Here is a 24,611-nt window from a genome sequence, read left to right as displayed (position 1 = left end):
TAAATCATTAGGAATTAACACGAGATTAATACACATATTGAACAGAAATAAATCAGTTATTTGTGGAACATATCAAAAACGGACGACTACTGTCGCACTTACCTACATTACAAATTATAAACGTCTTTAAATCTGAAATAAAGAAAGGTAAGAAGATGTTTACAAATATATGTTATCCTTCACACCTACATCCTAACTTACTTTCTCAACTAAATGGGCATGCATATATGTGGCTGAAGAAGCGAGAGAATAGAATTCACAGGACAGAAATCTCTACAAGAGTTTGTAATACAATTTATCGTTGGGATAGAAATACAAGGATCGTCCGGAAGAAATGCACATTCGGGTAATGGTGCTGTTAAAAAGAGAATATAGCAGGCAAAATATTTACTTGCTACAAAGTCTAGTAATAATATATTACGGTGTTAGTTAAATGTACTACGTATAATGACTAGCAAAAGTCCGTACCTATCCCATATTTGTTCTTTTAGCAGTAACTTCAAAAAGGACTGGACTGATCCGAGTACAGTTACCAGTAACTAACAAAAAGGACTAGTTATTTCTTATCAAAGAAACTTTGTTCAAATTGGGTTACTTGCTTCAAGTTAATTACCAAAGAACGTATATGGAATAGGTTTTAGCTTTTGCTGATGGTTGTAACACATGTTGTGAGAACAAGAAGTGTATGCTTCATTTGAAACATTTTTATTACTAGATCAAAAAACTGTGACCAGAACAACTTACATTATCCTGTAAACAAAAGTGAAAATAGGGCAAAATATTGTAAATTATACAATAAGTTGAATCTTCTGGTCTTTGTGTTGCTATAGGAATATCTTATTGCCATCACGAAACTTAGCGGATGAACAAAAATCTCTACAATCAAGCAGTCACGTGCTTGCTTCCTGTGAGCCAATAGTCATCCATTAAGCAGACTTCGATTAGTGAGAAAAGGGTTGTTTTCTGTACTTTAAACTATAGTATTTTAATCTTTTGCTGTTTCACTAATCACGGTATTATCACACTTTGAATTATTAACTAAAATTAGGAAGTTCCAAGTAGCAACTAAATACTATTTGTTTTAGCTTATAGATATTTCAACGATGAAAATCATTACTATGATTATGTCAAGAACGGTTCGGAAAAATTCTCGGTATTTTGCGTTAGAATAGTGTAGCGTACATATAAATCAAAAAATATAAAATTTTCACAAAATCTCTCTATAACCTTGCACAATTATTACGGAATTTCGCACTAAATGCTTTTGTTGTATAATAAATTATGAATATCGAAGTTTTAATGACATTACCGATGTTTCAGGTGCCTCATTGACGTAGTAGGTTTTGTTGTATGAAAATGTCGTCGCAAGAAACATGGCAGTGCGACGCTTGGTTCACTGGAACAAATGCAAGGTACAAACACATATTTGCAATACATATAAATCTCATCCTACTGTTCATCAACTGCACTAGAAATTCAAGGAGACTGGGTCTACGTTGGATCAAAATCGTAGTGGCGGCCCATGAAAATCGAAAGAAAACACTGAACGTGTTGGTGATTCATGAATACGGAGAGCATTTGTTTCGCTACCCGAAAACTACAAATGATCAGGTCCACGGTACACAAAAGTGCTACATAAACATTTACGTTTATATGCAAAGAAAATACAACAGTTATAAGCACCTACGACGGACGAAAGCCTACAATAAAAAGAACCTGCAATAACATGGTGGACAGACTGACTGAATACCTCACGTTTCTCACATAGGTTTGTTTCTTGGTTATGCAGCTTTTCTGTCACTGAGCAATTTAATAGACTCTATTTAACTGACAGTTTTTTTCGTATATGAAAATCAACATGAATTTATTTAACTTCTGAGACAATTTTGAAGGGAACATGTGGTACGATGTTATGTATAACCGAGTTCATGGACCATTTTCCTTCAGTAAAAACATACTGATAATAGATATTACCTGGATGTTTTGCGTGAGTACGTTGTCCGTTCAATCAAGCGTACTATTCCAACAAGACCACTACCACTCGCCACAAATGGTGTGAATAGTGAGCTTTTGTAATTAGTTTAAAAAAAAAAAGTATTTACTCTTATGTGCATTTACAGAATATTCATCATCATACAGAATATTCATTATAAATATACGAGCAGCAGTAATGACAATTTGTGGATAGCCTGTACCTTAAACAAGTTTGGCTGATAAACAGAAAATTGTTCCAGATATATGCATGCGCAGGTTTACATAATGCTCACCTGGAGAAACATCATGTTACCACCAGCGGATGTGTACAATTGAGCAACCAGTATTGTAAACAAGCGCTTTATATCATAATTTCTATTTTAGGAGACTGCGCTGGGGAAAGGGCATGGGTTTCTCGTATTCTAATCTACTCCTTGCTGCAAGCTGTCTGAAGACTACGAATAGTGCGGACATGCGATGTTTCAGACGTCGGTTTTAGAGTCTAAGGACAGAAAACCATCCGACCAACAACAAAGCTCTTTCACCGAAGTCGATGGTGAAAGTGTAAGTAGTTCGAGCGGTGTGACTTAATGCCCAATTCATATGAATGCGCACATTTAGGATGTCCTTTCTGTTCAAATGTGTGACATTTATGCGGAAAAGGAGTTACAAAAATTGACTGCAAGTAGAAGTATTCACCTTATCAATCTTACAGACTCATCAATTTCACTTCATATCTAAATCTTGTAATAACCATGAACCCTTTTGGAAAAGCTTCTCTGCAGCAGAAGGCAAAGCCGCTACATCCTTTGTATTACTAGGGCTTGACTGCTACCGGATAGGTAAATGGGTAAATGGATGTCTCATCTAATGTAACCAGTTGTCACCTGACAGACATAGTTCATACAATTTTAGGAAGTTGGTCTTTCAATAAGCAAAGATTGGAGATGGTGCACGTGAGGCTTACGACAGCACATCAGCATCAGATGTTGACGAATATTTCTGTTGACACTAGCTGAATATGCATAGATGCTTCGGCCTATCTCCATTTACAGTGGTGGATTTTCCGACGTGTTTCGTACGATTCTGCGATAGTCAAAAACTATTAACTCGACACTGTTTCACAACATGTCACGTGTGAACTTTACCAAGGAATACTCTTCCCGATAGAAATTCAGTATCAGCAGCACTGGACTGTTATATGCACTTCCCTTCTGATACTTGTGGAGGAAGCTAGCGGCACTTTCCTTATAGCCTACGTTTGCTTATGACAGTGGAGCATCGAACTTGCATGTGTCAAGAACAATTTTCTTTACCATCCCAGTTGAGAATATTGTTAACATTTATCTGAAAAGTACGCTTACTGTGAATACATAATTACTCGACAACTTAATAACAACCTCGTACTAATAGTAGATATAGTTTTCTATCCCTACTTGTGCAGCCATCCGCAAAGTTACGTAGTGGCAACAGTATACTACATAAAAAACTAAGACATATTACGATGGGTAAGAAGAAAGGTAAAACAGCAATATTTAGTGCGTTTGACACATCTTCTAGTAAATATATAGAGTCATCATGGATCTGTGCCTTCAGAAATTATTCTTGAAATATTTCAGAAGTCACAAGTCCTTCGTCAGTCAGATATTGGCAAACAGTATTAGGTATTGATGAATCCACATAACGCAGCAAACATACCCTCCTCTAACAAAGAGTGCTGAGTTTAAGGTAGCTCATTGGAAGATGAAACCGAGATTGGACTTTTGTCATTAAAATCTTTCTTCAAATATACAAAGTTCACAAAAATTGAGTTTATCCAGGTTTATTATTATTATTATTATTATTTTGTTCACAGGTGTTATACAAGACAACTGCGGATCCAGTAGTCTGGATCAGGCAATAATCCATACAACGCAATGTCAAGCATATTTGATTTATATACAATAAAACCTCTGAATAGCGGATACCAATGGGACATGAATTTTTGTCCATCACAGAAAGGTTACAGAAATTTAATTTTTGCCAACAGTAATTGTATGCAGTAATATACAGTAAATACATTATGTATGAGCATAAATACGTAAAATTCAATATCAAAATTCTCTTATTTAGTACGTATTTAAGTTACTGGTAGGGACGAAGGAGAAATTCATTTCTGTTAAATAATATTATTGCTGGGGGATGTTTAGCGAAAAAGGCATGCTATTTCTTTTACAAGGGTAATAAAACTCATTAGCAAGTGCTCTCTGAGAATCCTCAGTACGGTTGCGGATTATATATATATATATATATATATATAAATATATATGTGTGTGTGTGTGTTTGTGTGTGTACGTACTGGCGCGGTATCTTCGTTGACAGAATAGATGAAAAGGCAAGTGTTTGCATATGTTTATTAATCCAGCCCCAATCACAAAGAATATCCTTTTAGAGAAAGTGAAAATGGAAGCCGGGATAACTCCAACATAGACTTGAAATGAAATCTTTGAGTTTTACGTCCCACGATTGTGCCGGTTAGGCTAAATGAGACGGTGATTATGAGAAATGAATGAAATGGTAGAATGAAGAAAGTGGGAGGAAACGGGAGAACCCCGAGAAAACCCACGCACATGGTGTTTGTCTACCACAAAGTTCACTTGGCGGGGGCTGGGATCGAACCCGGGACCCCAAGCACCAGAGGTGAACGCTCTACCACTGAGCCACCGCGGCTCCATCCTAACATAGACTTGTTCCAATATCGTAAGTAAAAGAAAAGTGTTGCTTTTCCACAAACGTAAGAGATGAAACATTGCTCATTGAAAATGTAAAACAAGTGATGTTTGTTTTATTATCTATGAAATCGTCGTGAATGATGCAAGGCCCAGAGGAAAAAGGACTAAATTTGTTAGGGAAGGGAAGATTTTTCGCATAGAATTCTTGGCCATACGACTGACCCTGCATGAGTGTTATGCTTATTGAATGTTTTATAGGATTTCCACAAGAAAGCTGTTTATTGCGAGTAGAAAAAGAATAATTTCAAGTTCAGCTTGAAGCTGTTCTGTTTGATGGTTCACCAGGTCTAGACTCATGATAGATAAACTCGTGAGGAAAAGACTTTTCTGTCTACTGTAATATATTGCAGAACCGAGAATAATTCTTGTCCGTGTCCGTAAAAGGGAGGGTTTTGTTCCATAAGAGAATATATATTTTTGCCGGAAAAAAAAAAAAAAAAAAAAACTGTTCATATTATAGAGGTGTCCGTTATTGCGAGGTGTTCGTTAAGGGAGGTTTTACTGTACTACTTTTTCGAAGAAAATGAAATGAAATGAAATTATTGTGTTTTACGTCCCACGATTATGCCGGCTAGGCTAAAGAGACGGTGATGAGAGATGAATGAAATGGTGGAATGAAGAAAGTGGGAGGAAACGGGAGAACCCCGAGGAAATCAACGGACGCGGTGTTTGTCCACCACAAAGTTCACTTGGCGGGGGCTGGGATCGAACCCGGGACCCCTTACTTTTTCGAAGAATTTGTAAAGATGTAAATAATTATCTGTTTACACCAAATTTTGTTGGTTAGTTGGATTTATAGCCCTTTTCAGCACCGAAACTACATGAGATGTGGACCTGCAGCTTAACGTGGGACCCGAACCTCATGTGCTTCCGACGGGAATCGAACCTGGGCCTCCCGCGCTGAAGACGCGTACGTTTACCATATATCCACGGGGTAGCTTTTATACCAAATTTTATAAGTAATATACAGCTTTTAAGAGCCTGTGTCCTATATATTCCACATTATTTAAACTACAAACATCACCGTGAAAATTAATGAAACTTCGATATTTCATTCATTTTAGTTACCTGATGTTTCAAAGACAACTACAGTTCGAATAAATAAAGCACGGATGAAATATCAAAAGTTCTATTTATTTAACTAGTGTCCTATATTGAAGTGTTCTTTGTAATAAGAACTAGCTTACTATGAAATACTTTAAACTCAAGCGTTTCTGTTAAAAGATGTACGTCGTGTTATGTGAATTCATCGATACATAAGTTTCTCAACGTCTGACTAACGAAACACGCCGTGAATTCCTGAAATATTTCAATAATAGATTTTGAAGAGGAGCACCATCAGTGAGTACTCTATATAGATATTTTATACTAGGTAACACAGTATTTGTATTATGACGAGATTGTTACACCTACCTGATGATCTATCTAAGGCAAACTTTGCTGCATTCATTTCCGCTTGCTGGATACTATGCCCAGAAGCCTTCGCTAATCGGTTGCCTCGAAAATAGACAGCCACTGAATATACTCGAGTGTTCGTTGGTCCTTTGCATTCTATCACTCTAGAAAAAAAGAAAAATAAATCCTCTTTAACTCGCTAAGATGGTTCAAAAACAAAAATATGTAAGTTTTTCTAACTAGTTAATTATAAGAATACAATGCGCGTACAAGAACTATACTCTGCCAATGTTGCTCTAAGTTTCCGTAGGCACACCTCCCTCCCTGCAATAGGATGAATGGAATAAAGCAGGGCCTCTATCAAAGTCTCACTTCCCACTTTCTCATTCTATGAAAACAACTTTGAAAAATCAGGATCACAGATCTTAATCTTTCAATTGACAGGATTTACAGCTAAATTAATAATAACTGATAGTCACGAAGAACATACCAAGATTATATTAAACGAATATTTTATTTATTTTTCCTTAATAATTATAGATTAAGGGGAAACATAATTGGCTAGGTAAGATTGATCGAAACACAGTAGAAGGTTACACCATAACGACATGTTGATAAAGTGTTTGAAAAGCAGAATTCAATTTGAAAGCTTGAAAATTAATGTTTTTTCCCTCTATGCATTCATAGCGGTGGCACGCTAATTTTATAGCCAATACATCTTGATGCAAAAGACTGAGCTCGAATCTGATTATAGTTGGGCATTGGAAGAGATTAATCTCAAGCCAGTTGAAGGGGATGCGGTCAGAATCTTCAGTAAAATGTGTTCTACATTATAAAGTAGTGACAGGTAAACTACGACCTGCGGGCTAGATGCGGTCCTTCTGAATGTGCTATCCGGCCTACGACATGATTTCTAATCTAACGAATGAAGGCACTGGATGCCATTGTTTTTAATAAATTATACTGGTCCACTTAAATATTTGCTTTTTTCTCTGGTCCTTTCTGAGAATAGGTTTGCCCATCACTAATAGAAAAACATGTTGAATGGCTGAATTAAGCTTGTAAATGCTAATGAAATTAAGTTTTACGGGGCGCACTGTTCCTGGAAGTCTCGATGATTTCCATATCTACTAGATATGGAATCATCTAGATATGGAGATCATCTATTCATCCTGAGAGCCACTACAATAATTTAACAATCCTTAATTTTCGAAAACTACTTCTTTTGAAACCAAACCTTACTTTTGTCCTTTTCCGGAGGACTACGAACAGCAGAGTACTGCCATCGGCATTATTAACTTGTCCTTAAACTCTCACGCTGAACTTATCAAATTGGAATTTTCCTTGCAAGATAAGGAAAAAGAGACGGCTGTAGACCGTATTAACGCTAAGTATTACCTGTATATCAGTACAGGAGTATATTCTGATTACTGAAAATTAACAAATTCATCAACATGTCACAAACTAACTGCAAATGCCTGGCCAAAGTAAAATTCATATTAGCTGTAGTACAGTGGATTGGGTTAAATAAAAATAAAATCTAACAAAAGCAAATACTTATATTAATAAGCTGAGTTACAGTTTCGGCAATGTATTACTGACTTTATCAGAACCACTATGAACGAAATCTAAAGCTACAGTCTATATATTTCAGAAAATGAGAGGAGGTCACTTTTTATAGCAATAAAATTCTTATTTTCATTTTTACAGTTACAAATCTGTAATTACGTACAGACCGCAACTGTAAAAGGAAAAATTTTATTTGCTCTCTCATATCCTCTCATTAGATTGGCCTTCATAATATGTTTGATGAAGACAAATTATATACTGCCTAAACTGTACCACAAAGAGAGATGAATTCGAAATTAAAGCAAAGATAGAAATGTTATATTATTATTATTATTATTATTATTATTATTATTATTATTATTATTATTATTATTATTATTATTATTATTATTATTAATAATAATAATAATAATAATAATAATAATAATAATAATAAACCTAAGGAAAAGGAAAGGCCTATTTTGCCTATTAAGATAAAGTTTCTTCAGTTGCTTCGCAAAGGAAGAAAGAAACTTCTAATTTTACATCTCTTTTATGCTCTTTAGGCTGCAGGAGAAAAGTGATTAATGAAAATGAAACAATATCAAATAATTGTTTGAATGAGAATGTAGGGAAAACAAAGGAAGCCGCCTCTATTGGTACCGAGAAAACCCACGATTGCGATGTTATCCACCACAACTAGTATAACCTAGAATCGAGCTAGAGGTGAACGCTGTACCATTGAGTCACCGGTCTCTTCAGATGCTTTACATTGAGCACTGCATTTTGGGGAGTGAAAAGAAATCATGCTAAAGCTATGAAACCAAACTGGAAGACTTAGAAACTTAAATACGAAACGAATGAAGAAAAATAATTTCGTGCATTGAAAAGGTGCTTTCAAGTCAAGAAAAAAATAACACTGAAAGATAATTTTAGAAAAAAAAAACTACAAGAACGTGTTTTATAAGAAACTGTATGATAAATAGAAGAAGAGGAAGAACAGAAGAAAAAAAAGAGAGTGCAACTGATGAACGATTGTAAAAAAGGACTCTTGATGACATAAGACCAAGGTGCTAGGAGTTCGCAGCATAGTTACTATAGTTCGCAGCATAAGAATTGGCAGTAATAGCAGACATATATATTAATATAATTACTTGCATCTCACAAATATTCATGAGAAATAATGTAAAATTAGAAATGCAATTTTACTCATTCTAACTGTAAAATTTTAAATATTATTTTCCTTTTAGGATTAATAAGACATATACATACTTATATACTGGAATATCAGGTTCCCCACCATTCATTGTTCTCAATGTTAAACAACACTGTTGTAGTTTTGATTTCGGATCATTCCAATCCTGATTCATAATGAAATCCTGCAACCGCGGGAAAAAGCAAACGTGGCAAAAGACGTGACAATACTGCAAGCCCTGGAAAAACAAAAAAGTTAAAATTACGTGAGGAAACAATAACGGGTTTGAAATGCAGTAGCTACACCATAATTTACTAATGATAAAATTATGGTCTAGGACAAAGGTGGCCAAACTTATGAAGGTTTTGAGGTACCGTACCGTTTTAAAATCCTACTATGATATACCAACCAAAAGAACCACCAACTGTTTGTTAATATATATATATATATATATATATATGGAGGAATGAAGGTTAGACAACCGAAATATTAACGGGATCTACCGAACATGTTTCCGCGAGCTAGTAGTAGCTCGCGATCGACGGTCTGGCGATCACTGGTCTAGGATTTCGTACTGGAATATGTAAGTTGTAAATCTGACCCAAATGCTCGATAATTCATTACAGTGGTCAATAATAATTCCATAAATTTAAAAAGTTCGTGACATGCTTGAAGCCGTCGGAATGAAAAAGATTAAAACTTAAATATTGTGGTCCATAAAAATATAAAACTAACGTTTCAAATATATATATACACTGCGTGTTCCTTATTTGAGTTTTCTTCGAATAATAAATAAGATTTACGAGTTTTAAATGTGTTTAACTTCCCTGTAACTCTGTTCCACTTATTCTGAATATATTGAGTGCAGCTGGTTGGAACTTTTACATAGACTTGTGTGCCGATTATATTTTCTTCAGGGGTAAATTTAATGTTATGATGGTGCTATTGACTACTCCAATAATATAGAAATAATTTTATATTCCAAAACTGTCATATTACAGGAATTACCGTTATTTAATAGTTTCTTACGTCGTATTTGCCTCCACATTATTTATTACCTGTCAGTACCACACATGCTTATTCACCAACACAGAAAATCTTAAAATACTTTACATTCTATATAAGAATAGGAAACGGTTCCTCTTCATTCTTGAGTTTACTCTACTACCCACAACGCCTCAACTTTTTTACGAGACAAAACACGTAAGTTTGACTATTTTCTGTATAAACATGTATTTTACATGTTGCATAACAAAGGCTGCATTTATATCAACTGATTTAATGATGGAAAACTCAAACAACTGATTCTTTTAGAGAATCTGTATATAAATAATGCGTAGGTGATAAAAAATATATTAATATTTAGGTAGTTTAATTTTATAATACTAATGATTTTTTTTTAAAGTAAGGTAATTTGATTGCACCACTAATGATTTTTTTTAAAGTAACGTAATTTGATTGCATCTCAGATCGAACGATTATTACGTCACTACTTTTAAACAAAAAGAATGATACAAATTTCATTTATAACTTCTTTTAACTATCATAGAATTTTATATTATCTATCTATCTATATATGATGAATAGTACAAAATAGATCACACATAAAAAAAGACGATCCAATCAACAAGGCACCGTGTGGGCTCTGTTAAAGAGATACGAACTCATAAGAGTTCAACATATTTTAAGTATATCTCTGAAATTACTACATGGAATATATTCACGCCCATTCAATGGTTACAGTAGAAAATAGTATCCATCCCGTGTACACGTACATAAATCAGAGCTACGTGAGATTTTGTGTAAATGGATAAGTAATGATAATGTTTTATCCCTTACTAGTGAATGAAGTTACTTTTTCTTTTCTAAACTAGAAAACACCCTCAACAATCACCAAGCAATGATTTTTGTTCCAATCGAATCTAAGGTTATGATTTAATACCCTTCCATTGAATCGATACTAATATATGGGGCAATTTCTGACCTTTTGAATGAACCCTTGAAGGCCCCCAATTGATTGGAACTTTTTCCTACTTTTGTGCATATTCTCGTGTGATATATTCCGTATTACCATTTATATCATCCTTTTAATAAAAGGTACCAACAAATACTATGGGCACTCAGAATTAAGACTATTATTTACACGACACTGTACAGGACAAAAACAACGATGCGTCGCCGTAGAGTTGATCTTGAAGGAATTTTAAGTTAATAAGAACAAATGAACACACCAACTGAGTATTTCCATATTACAATGCGATAAGTTAAAAAAAAAAAAAAAAAAAAAAAGCGCCAGAGTCAACATCAGTTGAACTATTATGGAAAGGGGTGTATCGACTGACAGAGATGTACTTGGAACAAAAGGTATACGGAAATGCAACTCCAAGCCGTACCACGATTGTTCAATGACAAGAGGTCTTCAGGGATTTGAACAATAAAATGTACTGTAGACTTCTCAAAGTATCAGTTTTGGTTATACATGACTCGGCATATGATCCAGAGACACTGTCAAAATGAACGACAAACTTAAACAGCTATAGTGGGAATCAAAATTTGGGTTAGATCATCCACTACATCATTCGGCAAGAATAGAAAGTATGGATGATGTGTGCCGAAGGGTTTTCTCATAAATTCATCCCACAACAGAAGCAGATAAAGAATTACTGATACTCCACGACACCGATAGGCCCTATAAATAAGTTCGGGTAGATTAGTAACTGAAAACAAGTTATTTCTCGTCTACGCTACATTTAAGAAAAAAAACAATAATCCATGCAACAGTGTCTTTCAATCTGTCCCAAAATCTACGGCCAACATTAACATTTACGAAAAAGTATTGGTTTGGTATTTTGGATCAAAGGGGTCAGCGTGCTTATCTATTTTTCTTTCTCGAAACAAAAGAATGAACAATGAAACATACTGTGAGTTTCTCAATCATCTGTACCGCAAAACTCAGCAGCGGTGGGAACGAAAATAAACAAGATTTAGGGATTTAGGATTTGGATTTCCGGGCTTTCGGCATCTGTGGCTATTTAGCCCGTTACGTATGAGAGATGACGTCCCTCGGCGAGCACAACATCAGGAGAAAGGGAAGGAAGGAAGGACTGGGGAAGGAAGGAATCACTCTGGGGCCTATAAGTTAGGTACCACCCCGGCATTTATCTGGTGTGAATGAGGAAAATCCAGAAAAACCTAATTCACGATGACCGGCCTGAAAAAGCTTTTTACACTTTTTCCATCGAGTGCCCCACCTGGAATCGAACCCGGGACCGCTCACACCGAAGACGAGAGCGTTGGTGACTACGCTACGCGGGGCCAAACCTTCGAACGACAATCTCAGGTCACACATATCTATACAAACAGCGATACTAACCAGCTGGGGTACAGTCCTGCATTATCCTACACATTCGTCACATACAGCTCATTCAATCCCGCTCTCTTCGACAATATGAAGGAAGCGTTTCGGGACCAGACATTTGCCAATGTTGGTATTATGTAAGATGCTCTCCCCGTACCATCCCTAAAAATTGGTTGCACCATGCCTTTTTGCAATTTCCACGATGATAGCGCCGATGCATCGCGCTACAGAGAGAGTATTGTCGAATGCGCCGGAAGTGTCAAGGTCCTAACCTGTCTTTCTGTTTCTACTTAGGATCGTCAATTTTAATTATTTCCGAGTGCCGTAAACACAATCCTGCCGATTACTTGTCTTTCAGAGACTGTATGCGAAATCCTATATACCTTCCAATCTTTTGATTCTGATTGCATGGAGCTTAACATTCTTTCAAGCACTTAATAAATACTGAACCCACAGTTTAAAATGAATACGAAAAGGTGGAAACGCTACAGCACCTCAACTACAAGCGAGGTGTCCGAGTCTATCGGAAAAGTAACTGTATTCTTAGAATAATGTATACTTTTTGAATACGTTACATAACCGAAGCTGCAATAACTAGAATTTCTACATTTAAGAAAACTTGAGGTACTGAAAACTTCATTTTACTGATAGAAAATGTGGCAAAGATGTATAAATTAAGCCTGGAGCTGGAATTTAGATAGCCATTTGTTCAACTCAGTAATAGCCAGTAAGCAGTGGCGTATATTGGTTTGATGGCTTGAGCTACCGCTAACTTTTGTAACACCTGTACAATAATAATCATAATAATAAATTTAGTTTCCACGTTAATATGAAGTCTTCAAGATGAGAGAAAAGCTTAAAACACACTTTCCACTACCTGTGATAATCTTTTATCAGGTAGATAAATATTATTTGTTCTTCACTAGGAAGATTTATATTATCTTAGTATTCCGGATAAATGATCGTACATTTCTACCTTTATTCGCTCCATGAAATATCCCTACATTTTGCTTTAGATACATGGTAACTCTACACACCAGAGTAAATAGAAGTTGTGCGTGTAATAAAGAATGCTGTAATACGCGATTAACCAACGAAGGAGCCTCAATCCGTAAGAACCTTTGCAACGAAACGCAAATAATGAAACAAGTATTTATAACAGCTATGCCAACTATCACAAAATAATGTTTAAAAAAAATTGCAGTGCATTGACGCAAACCGCTATGGAACGAGGCTCACGCTGTCCAAGATAATTCCCAACGACCCCCAAAATGTGCTGTCATTACTCGCATAACTTCCCTTCGCGCACGCCCAAGAAACCGTTACTCTATAGGCAACTGGTGCTACCTGACAGCCTGTTCGCACGTTATGGTTGGAGGTGAAGCGAAGGAGAATGCGCTCATAACTACACGACTCTTGCTGCAGTAACTAACTAGAAGGTGGTTTATGCTGCGCTGTCATATCGAAAAGGAAGCGAGACAGACTACGTGCCAAGAAACTAGTGGGTGTTCCTGAATACGTACAGTTCTCAGAAACTTGTATCATTGAAAGAAGATACTAAAGTATAAAATTATCAATAGAAATTAATTTTTATTATAACGTTATTTTGCAATATTCTAGGGCTACCGCTGGTAGCCCACAAAATACACCACTGCTACTAAGATTCAATTAGCCTGAATTTCAAAGCTTCCACTGAAATTGTGCTAGTGGAAGAAGCTACTGTACAAAATTTATGAAATTTTCAGATGCCAGAAAGATTAGTTTTCAATAACAAAAATACAATCACGTAGCTTAATTTAAAGTTGACTTGTTTGTGATACGTGAATATTTGTGACGCGCCAAATTGATTTGCTGGCCTGATATACTTTTACATGTGCAATTTTTAACCCATGACTTGGCATTATGCTGAAAACTGCTAACTTAGAGAGTCTCAAGGTTGTATGCTCCGAATCAGTGATTTTACGAAGACTAAGAAATGAACATTTTTACAAAACCATGCTGTACGATGGTGCCCTCATACCTCCATTAAGACACATATTTCAGTATAGTCTTTAACTACAGCTTGAAGAATTAATATAATTAAAGGCAGTGTAAAACAAGAATTTATCAAAACTGAAACTCCTATAATCTACAGAGAATATGTTACACCAAGTATTGTATGTCTCAACTGTTTCCTATTGTTTTATTTTAACCATAATTTTGTAAATTTTTGTTGCTCATTTCGCTTAATGAAGTGGGCAGGATAGTACATCGGAGAACTTGAGAAATTTCAGAATTATTAAAATACAGGAATTTTCAAATGAGTTCGTCGGGCTCGTAATACGGCATATTATGGATGCGTTAAAATATCAAATACTACTTTTGATAAAGCGGATACTTTCAAATATCTAGGATCAATATTAACAGACAAAAACCATATTCACGAAGAAATTAAATGTCGATTAAAACCAGGGAATTCGTGTTACTATTCAGTTCAAAATCTTTTGTTGTCACAAATTCTGTCGCGGAATTTGAAGCTTAAAATATATAAAACGATAATCATGCTTGTTGTTTTGTATGGTTACGAAAAATATTTGAGAACAAGATTCTGAAACGAATATTCGGACCCAAGAGGAACGGGAATGGGGAATGGCTGAAACTTCATGACGAGGAACTACACAATTTATACGGATTACCAAACATTGTTAGGGTCATCAAGTCTAGGAGGCTTAGGTGGGCAGGTCATGTAGCTAGGATGGAAGAAACTAGAAACACTTTCAAAGTCAACTGGAAGACATCGGTAAACGACCATTAGGAAGACCTAGGCGCAGATGGGAGGACAATATTAAGATGGATCTCGCAGAAATAGGAATACAAAGTAGAAACTGGATCCAATTGGCTAAGGACAGAAGTCGGTGGAGAGCTTTTGTGAACGCGCCATTGAACCTCCGGGTTCCATAGGCCATAGAGTTAGTTATTTTCAAATGAATAAAATAAGTAGTTTCTAGGCATATACCATGATGCTAAAACACACTTAAAAAACTACAGTTAACAAATCTTACTTTCAACAGTTGTCTCTTCTTCAATGCAGTAATTATTACCTTATCCACGTATAAAGCACCAAGGAAAGCTTCCAGAAGATCAGCTCTATCTTTTGTTTTCAGTTCAGCCTTTGGGTTAGAATATAAAGCGTATTCAGTCATTCCAAGATCATCACAGACAACAGCTTGAGTTCTATTATTGACTAGAGAGCTACGTAATAACTGTAATGAAAAAATAACATTAATAAAATCACTTGGAATTTTAACAAGAAATCAATAACAGATTAGTTCTCTATACTGAACACAAATTGAATGAACATTTTTTTTTCAAGAATAAACGCTTTATTTTATAGTATTTCCTAAAATACTCACTGATTAAAATTGTACAAAACAGTTAACAGTTGTAAAACCTTTTGAAAACAGGTCAAATTAGGTCAATTTCTACATAAATATCAATAAATAAAGGAAAAGAAAAGTTAACTTATACATAATACGTACAGACAGATGTCCTTCGTGGTGTTCAGGAAAATATTTGTACAAGTATTCTGAAGCAATCAACTGAAGAACTGTATCTCCTAAAAATTCCAAACGTTGGTTTGATCCTCTGGAAAATGAATAAATATAGAATTTACTAAAAAATAGTACAAATATTATGAACATTTTTTTATCACACATAAAATACATTATTAGAGGCAAACTGTAATCGTATAACTTCTTTATTACGAGGCGCATTCGGAAAGTAACCTCCGATTGGTCACTGTACGTGAAGTAGTGGTGGCAGCGCTACCATCTTTGCACAGGTGTGCTCGGTAGATCGGTCTGCATACAGCCTTGGTAGAGTGAAGCTTGTCTGATCACTATGCACAGGTGTGCTCGGTAGATCGGTCTGCATACAGCCTTGGTAGAGTGAAGTTTGTCTGATCACTATGCACAGGTGTGCTCGGTAAATCGGTCTGCATACAGCCTTGGTAGAGTGAAGCTTGTCTGATCACTATGCACAGGTGTGCTCGGTAGATCGGTCTTCATACAGCCTTGGTAGAGTGAAGGTTGTCTGATCACTATGCACAGGTGTGCTCGGTAGATCGGTCTGCATACAGCCTTGGTAGAGTGAAGGTTGTCTGATCACTATGCACAGGTGTGCTCGGTAGATCGGTCTGCATACAGCCTTGGTAGAGTGAAGGTTGTCTGATCACTATGCACAGGTGTGCTCGGTAGATCGGTCTGCATACAGCCTTGGTAGAGTGAAGCTTGTCTGATCACTATGCACAGGTGTGCTCGGTAGATCGGTCTGCATACAGCCTTGGTAGAGTGAAGGTTGTCTGATCACTATGCACAGGTGTGCTCGGTAGATCGGTCTGCATACAGCCTTGGTAGAGTGAAGCTTGTCTGATCACTATGCACAGGTGTGCTCGGTAGATCGGTCTGCATACAGCCTTGGTAGAGTGAAGCTTGTCTGATCACTATGCACAGGTGTGCTCGGTAGATCGGTCTGCATACAGCCTTGGTAGAGTGAAGCTTGTCTGATCACTATGCACAGGTGTGCTCGGTAGATCGGTCTTCATACAGCCTTGGTAGAGTGAAGGTTGTCTGATCACTATGCACAGGTGTGCTCGGTAGATCGGTCTGCATACAGCCTTGGTAGAGTGAAGGTTGTCTGATCACTATGCACAGGTGTGCTCGGTAGATCGGTCTGCATACAGCCTTGGTAGAGTGAAGGTTGTCTGATCACTATGCACAGGTGTGCTCGGTAGATCGGTCTGCATACAGCCTTGGTAGAGTGAAGGTTGTCTGATCACTATGCACAGGTGTGCTCGGTAGATCGGTCTGCATACAGCCTTGGTAGAGTGAAGCTTGTCTGATCACTATGCACAGGTGTGCTCGGTAGATCGGTCTGCATACAGCCTTGGTAGAGTGAAGGTTGTCTGATCACTATGCACAGGTGTGCTCGGTAGATCGGTCTGCATACAGCCTTGGTAGAGTGAAGGTTGTCTGATCACTATGCACAGGTGTGCTCGGTAGATCGGTCTGCATACAGCCTTGGTAGAGTGAAGGTTGTCTGATCACTATGCACAGGTGTGCTCGGTAGATCGGTCTGCATACAGCCTTGGTAGAGTGAAGCTTGTCTGATCACTATGCACAGGTGTGCTCGGTAGATCGGTCTGCATACAGCCTTGGTAGAGTGAAGGTTGTCTGATCACTATGCACAGGTGTGCTCGGTAGATCGGTCTGCATACAGCCTTGGTAGAGTGAAGGTTATCTGATCAATAGCTTCACTTTTGTAGCGTATCAAAATGAGTGCTGCAGTAGAAAACTCCGCGAAGTGAAAGCTGTTATACGTTTTCTTACGGCAAAATAATATTCGGCAGCAGCTATTCATTGGGACCTTTGTACCATGTATGAACCAAATGTGATGAATGAAGGAGTTGTTCGTGAATGGAAATCAAATGAAATCTTTGTTTTACGTCCCACGCTTATGCCGGTTAGGCTAAAGGAGACGGTGACGATGAGTAATGAATGAAATGGTGGAATGAAGTGGGAGGAAACGGGAGAACCCCGAGTCCACCACAACGTTCACTTGGCAGGGGCGGGGATCGAACCCGGGACCCCAACAACAGAGGTGAACGCTCTACCATTAAGCCACCGCGGCCCCTGTTCGTGAATGGGTTCGTTCATTTAAAAGTGGACGAACAAACATTCATGAAGAAGAGAGGAGTGGCAAGCCATCAGTAGTCACTGATGAAGTCGTTTAGAAAATTGATGGAAAAAGTTCGTGAAAATCGACATTTCACAACCTCGGAGCTTTCCGATGACTTTCCACAAATTTCCAGGCCTGCGTTATATGATCTCAGCGCTTTGGTGATGAGGAGCTGGAAGATATGGTCACAGGCTGGCTCAAGGCACAGGCGGGAGATTTTTATGCTGATGGAATTTCTAAACTAGTGCAGAGATATAATAAGTGCTTGAATGTTTATGGGAACTATGTTGAAAATAGAGCAAAGAAGTAGTTTTCAGATGTACAGAATAAATTATTCTTTTTTAACCAATCGGAGGTTACTTTTCAAACGGCCCTCATATTAATGATATTAATTAAACCTGTATTACTACCATAGCGTAAAGAATAATAATGGGGTGATACGCTTATTTTGGTAAAATATTGTTAGAAAATCGTAAGTTTATTAAAGGGCAACTTTTTATTCAATACTGGCTGAATAAACCCATTCTTCGCATGGGGGCTGTATTTGGAAGACAATGCCTGTGGGAGTATCACCATTCATTTCAGCGACCTCGAAAGGTATGGATTTGACAACAATATCGGTCATTTTGGGGTATTTTTACATGTCTTGGTATCCCCCCTTCCCCCGCTGACCCCCGGCCCGCATTCAATGGTAGCTGAATTTGCAAGTTATTGCTAATGAAAGTGTCACCGTTGATCTCAGCGACCGCGAAAACTATGGATTTGATACTAATATCGGTCATTTTCTTCTACTTTTACATATCTTGGTATTCCCCCCTTCCTTCCCCCCCGGTAACTCCCGGCCCGCAGTCGAATAGTGTGAATTTGGAAGTTCATTCGATCGGAGCTTCACCATTGATCTTAGCGACCGCGAAAAGTATGAACTCGGCACTAATATTGATCATTTTCTACTACTTTTACATGTCCCGGTAAAACGCCCCCCTCAAACCTTCCTGGTTCGAATTTTGAAAAAAAAAAAAAAAACGCTTCCCCTTGGCCTAAGGCCTGGACCAAGATATCCGTGAGCACAATTTGGTAACTCTCGGTCAACTTGTCTGGTCCCCAGGGCGGTCCCGGTAAACGCTCCCCCCTGACACTCCCTGCTATGAAATTAAAAAAAAAAAAAAAACCTTCGTCTTGATCTGGGGCCTGGACCAAGGTACGCATGACCAAATTTTAGTAACTCTCGGTCCACTCGTCTGGCCTTAGCCCGCACACAGACAGACAGACAAACACACAAACAAACTCATTTTATTTATATTAGATTAGATGTAAACTTACGTATGTCTATAATTTTGCTTTTAATGACAGACAATCCAGAGCTAGAGACAAGTATTTACTTTGAAGTTCAGCATTGCGTTCTTTTCAATATATGCTTTTTTTCTTGTAAGAAATAAGATGCAAGAAACTGGGACCATGCAAGATTCAATGAGAAGTGATGTATACACCAGCTTCCCAAAAAACAGTAAGTTATGCCAAGGTCGACAGTGGGAAATGACACTAACACGTGATGCTACCGAACTTATAAAAGTGACCGATTTCAAAGTTCTTGGCTCTTTGTCAGTCAGTTTACGCACTAACTACAAGTCAGTGACAATAAAAGACTACAAGATCTTACATGCTTTTGGCGCAATCACATGAACTATCTAATTTTAATCGTTATTAAGGTAACTGACGATTTCACGATGGAGTGAGCCATCGCTGACTGACGTACATCCTTCATCCGCTTTCCAAACGAGCGAAAAGAGAATAAACAGCTCTGAATCCAGGACTTTTATCGCTACCAAAATTCAGCCAGAACCTTCGGAGTGAGCTCTCTGTAGACAGTAATTCAGCAGAGAGGCATCTATGGATTACAATTCATATGAGTACTACAAAGCTTTATCTATGGCGTTTATAATGCAACTTAAAGCGACCACAAAGAATCTTTGCTATTATATTTGGGAACTAAGATTTACAAGTGACTAGTTCATTTTGAACTTCAATAAATTACGCCAACTGTACTTTTTTTTTTTTTAATCTTTTCCGGTCGCCTAGTTGAAATTTCATCATTAAACAAGTGACTTAGCTAGTTCCTAGTCCTGTAATCCATGGTAATAATATCTTTCGTTTACTCGCCCCTGAACTAAACGGACATAAGCTCTACATATTACATTTTTGGTGTTTTTCGCCTCTCTTTAACAGGCGGGAAAAGGAGAACGCTTTGCATGCTCTTTTTGAACCACGGGCAGAACAGAAGGAGCATAGTAATATGAACTAAACTGAAACATAATTTGATGGCTTGCAAAATTACAAGTTTGTAACTAAGTAGACAATGATATTCAGTAGTTTTAGAAGACAATATTAGCTCTTTGATAGAACTGATCAATGATTTATCTCAAAAATACATTTCTTGACAATGTTCTTCAGTCGATGACATCGGGTATTAATCTGTATATGCTTTAGGTGCTAATTTTCAAACATTCCATATGCAGTCCCATTATTCTGCTCTACATCGAGAAAAGCTCGATTACTTTATGTAATTAGAACTTCTTATATATAGTTCGAATAATCAAATATACACATAGCTGTACAAGACCAACACTTCTCTTATGTAAGAGGCGTGAGTCAGTTTCACACATGTATTCGGCCAGCAAGTGGCCAGTGAGAACTATTGTGCCTTACACAGTCAAAAGCTACAGTGAAATAGAAGCAGAGATTTCAAGCGCCCGAACTCTTTAACAAAAATGAATGTGCTCTAACGACATTTTTGTGAAATTGGAAGAACGTCAGTGGATCAAAACTGAAGTAATATGGATCAGAGTACAAAAGACTGTTTTCAGGGACTGTGTGAAATATGTAACGAAGCGTTGCGGTGCGGTGCGGTGAGTTTAAAGTGTTTAAGGAAGGCAGGGATGCCGTTCAGCACAACCCCAAATTAACAAAAACACAATACAGTCCTTCTCTTTCCTGTTGGAGGTGAATCACCAATGAACTACACATGTACGACTTAGCCGCAGAAGCAGACGCATATAACAAAACCATGCTAAACATCCTGGGCTACTTCTTGATTCCGGAAGTCCACAGCGAGTGGAAACTTCATGAAATCACTGACGTGAAAAAATGGTAAAGTTTCTCAATTCTACAAGAGTATATGCACCATTAGGAGAGGAAGATGAGAACTTTCTTTAATGGATTTTTACTGTGGACGAAACTTGGGACTCGCTCGTACGAATCCGAGCTTGAAGCAGAAATCCAATGAGTGGAAGCATCCTGGATCCTACTCAAGGTGATTTGCACTGTGGCATACAACATCCATGGGGTAATCCTACACCACTCTGTACGTCAGCGGCAGATGGTTCATGTAGCTTGTTATTGCAATTTCTTGCAACCACCTTTGTTCTGTACTCAGAAAGCGACGGCTCCTGCTGAAATCGACCACCTAATCTTGCATAATAATGCCAGGTATCATATCCCTAAAGCTGTTAAAAGAACCACGTGACGCGGCGATGGGATGTTCTTTACTGTTCACCTTATTCTCTGGATTATGTCATCTTCATCGAAGACGCAAGACCCATTTCGTGTGAAGCTTTACAACACAAGGAAAGCCATCATCAGTGCTATACGGCGGTCCTTAACAAACATCGTGAAAGATGGACATTCTGACGGTGTACGACGCTTTCCACAAGTGTGGCTGAAGGCTGTAAACATGGTGGGCGATTACACTGAAGCAATATATGTACTTTGCTAATACGTGGAGGTAAGAATTGTAAGTGTTGTCACTATTATTTACCTCTTGTAATTGAATAATTACAAGTAAATAAATAATGTTATGTAACTTTATTAGTACATTCTATTAACCCTAAACTCATATAAGATTCAAATTAAAGTAAATATTTCATATACTTATTGTCATAGGATCGGTAATACGCGAGTACTTGCATAAACAGTTTAACAAACTATACTTAAAAATAATTTTATTACTGTATCAGATACATACTTACAGTGTAAGATTATTGTACCCAATGCTTCTATCAGTAAATGCACGAGCAAGAAGACGAATATGTCTAAATTCAACGCCTATAGACTCCTCAAAGTTGGTTAGTTTCTGTAACATATACATACAAGTGCATTAAAATTAAGTTATTGCATTTCATTTCAAATACAGAATTTCATTTTCGTTTAATGTTTGTTGTCGGCTTGATAAAAGATTGAATCTAAGACTCAGGAATGTTTGAACTCGCTCATGACTATATGGTTAACATAGAAGTCTTGGACGCGGGAAAGCAGAGCTTGATTCTGGTAGGACCTCGCGTGAACTGGGTTCAACATTAATCTGTACGTCCAGTTCTCATATAGCCACAGCGTCGAAAATGGACGTTAAACTTTAAATAATCAATCAATAGGAATGTTTGTTCTCATAGTAATGTTTAATATTATTTATGTATAAATTTTCCAAATACATTCTACTGAAAATCTGATTATTTAAATTAAGTTTAAAATGGTTGAAATCCACAACGATCAGTAACTTCTACGGTCAGTATTTAAATGCCCAGCTCTACTGCTCAGGAAGGAATTTAAATTACCATTGAAGAGTAGTTTTTGATAACATACTAGAGAACTCTTTATATCTCGAAAAACTACTGAAAATAATACAATCAAATTTTTCTTATGCACTAAACGGACAACACAGATGTACATCGAGCCATTAGAGCAGTTTTATCTGAACGCACATGTGTATGGAAGGTCGGCCTGAGGAATTAATAACATATTCTTCCAGTATTTAGAAATAAAGCAAATAATTATTCCTACTCAATTTAACACATATCACTATGTTACTTCCTGATATTAATCAAGCGACATAATACAGGCTCCAGTCATTAAGTTCTTACTATTACAAACACGTTCAAACAAATGCTCGGAATATCGAATGAAGATAATGAGCTTCAATTACATCACGATTTACGTGGTTCCCATGCAAGGAAGTTTGGGAAAATGTTGAAGGTCACTTCATATCCATACAGTGATAGTTCAGAAACAATGATTCACAATGTCTTGACTAATGAACGCTTGCCAGAGGGATGCGTACAGAAGCTACTCAATTACGTCACTGATGCAAACGCAGAGTACTTGAAATTCAGGGTGGAAAGATTCATCACTAGAAAGAAGCCATCAACTATGATACATAAGCAGAAGCTTCCAATATTTTCAATAATTCGGGTAGTACATACAACAGTAGCTCAGGAACCAAAGAGCATTGTTAGGTAAGTAACTAGCCTAGAAATATATATATTTCCATTGCTAAAGACAGAGGCCTGTGAATACGAGATATTCCTTGATGTGACTTGACACCCTACACTATATTCATCAACAGTAACGGTGCGGCTTCTAAGTCTGTGAAATCTGCCCTGATGATCGAATTACGAAAGATATTTCCGGATATTGAGACACGTCAAGTACTTTCTTCACCTACTCCCACTGCTGTTGTTATAGATGTTATGTGTGAGATACGACGAACGCAAACATAATCTCTTCAGACATTTTCAAACATGTTTCTAGTTCTCATAAATCGTGTAAGAAATGTCTGTCCACATGAACATGAAGATTATACAGTATATTTGATAGCTACCTAGCTCATTCCATAAAAAATTAAGAGGAGGAAAGAAGAGCGTCTGTACGTCCGCTACCAATTACTGCGCTGACCCCAGACCCTAAAACTGCCAGTGCCGATGTCTAGGTTTTGAGCATCATCTCATCAGATAATAAAGTATGCTACAAAATGCACTAATGGAACATCTTAACATTCACACGTCACATTCACCTTAGTGACTCAGTGACTTAGTTGGCAAGGATAGCCCAACTTCTGCGTTAGTACTTCTCAAGCACTACACTACAGACTTGACAAACTCCATCGAAGAGGCTGATTTACGAATAACCCCACATATACTACACATTTTGAGAACTGGTATACAAGTTTCATTCATAGGCGTAAATTGCAACCCCTGCGACGCGGGGGCGCAAAATATAAAGTAGGAGCGTGTAACTAAGGGTTGGGGATAAAGCTTCCAGTTACACCAATGAGTGCATTATACTAATGTCAAACGATACGGATGTCCTTGTTTTACTACTTCATTTTCACCGAATGTTCCGAGAATATGGCTTGTCCGACTTGTAGTTCCGTAAGTCAGAAACGGATATTATTCTCATCCATACTCTGGCAACTTCATGTGGCGAATTATGTGGTGTCATCCTTGCGACACACACACTAACAGGTTGTGATGTAACTAGCAAGGTAGGAACCAAAGCAGCAGCTCTGAGGGTTCATCCTGAGAGATTTTTGAGATATGTTGGGTTTCCGTATACCACCAACAGATGAGGATTGTAAGCTCGCAGCGGAGTACTTGGTCCAAGTAATGAAACAAGGCACAGTGTGTAAATAGTGTGATGAATTATGTGTCCACACATATCAAACCAGTAAGATTGTTAATCTGTTGACACTACCACCTACTTCATCTACATTGCATGCCCACATGAAGCGTTCGTTTTACCAAGTGTACACGTGTGTATGCACTATATGGTTATTTGTACGATTGAATCCGGAAGATTTCAGATGGAATTCTGTAAGTGGAACTGTTAC

At 37.4% G+C, this 24,611-nt stretch overlaps 1 protein-coding gene across 3 annotated transcripts in view; it reads right to left on the bottom strand.

The window, feature by feature from the left end:
- The window catches only part of drosha (ribonuclease 3 drosha), a 211,651-nt gene that overhangs the window by 18,414 nt on the left and 168,626 nt on the right, over positions 1–24,611 (bottom strand). For 2 of the 3 annotated variants that reach the window (XM_081764743.1, XM_081764744.1), the window contains exons 17-22: positions 21,979–22,082; positions 15,760–15,865; positions 15,322–15,483; positions 8,961–9,121; positions 6,159–6,304; positions 103–132 (exon numbers count right to left, since the gene is read on the bottom strand). In XM_081764743.1, coding sequence (XP_081620869.1) covers positions 103–132; positions 6,159–6,304; positions 8,961–9,121; positions 15,322–15,483; positions 15,760–15,865; positions 21,979–22,082 — 709 coding nt within the window. The remainder of the gene's footprint in view (positions 1–102; positions 133–6,158; positions 6,305–8,960; positions 9,122–15,321; positions 15,484–15,759; positions 15,866–21,978; positions 22,083–24,611) is intronic. The other variant, XM_081764745.1, reaches the window with a different exon arrangement.

The sequence above is a fragment of the Thermobia domestica genome, chromosome 7 (assembly GCF_964235325.1).
Source record: "Thermobia domestica chromosome 7, izTheDome1.hap1.1, whole genome shotgun sequence".
NCBI lineage: Eukaryota > Metazoa > Arthropoda > Insecta > Zygentoma > Lepismatidae > Thermobia > Thermobia domestica.
The sequence above is the reverse complement of the archived record's forward strand: the minus strand, read 5'-3'. Positions and strand labels throughout refer to the sequence as shown.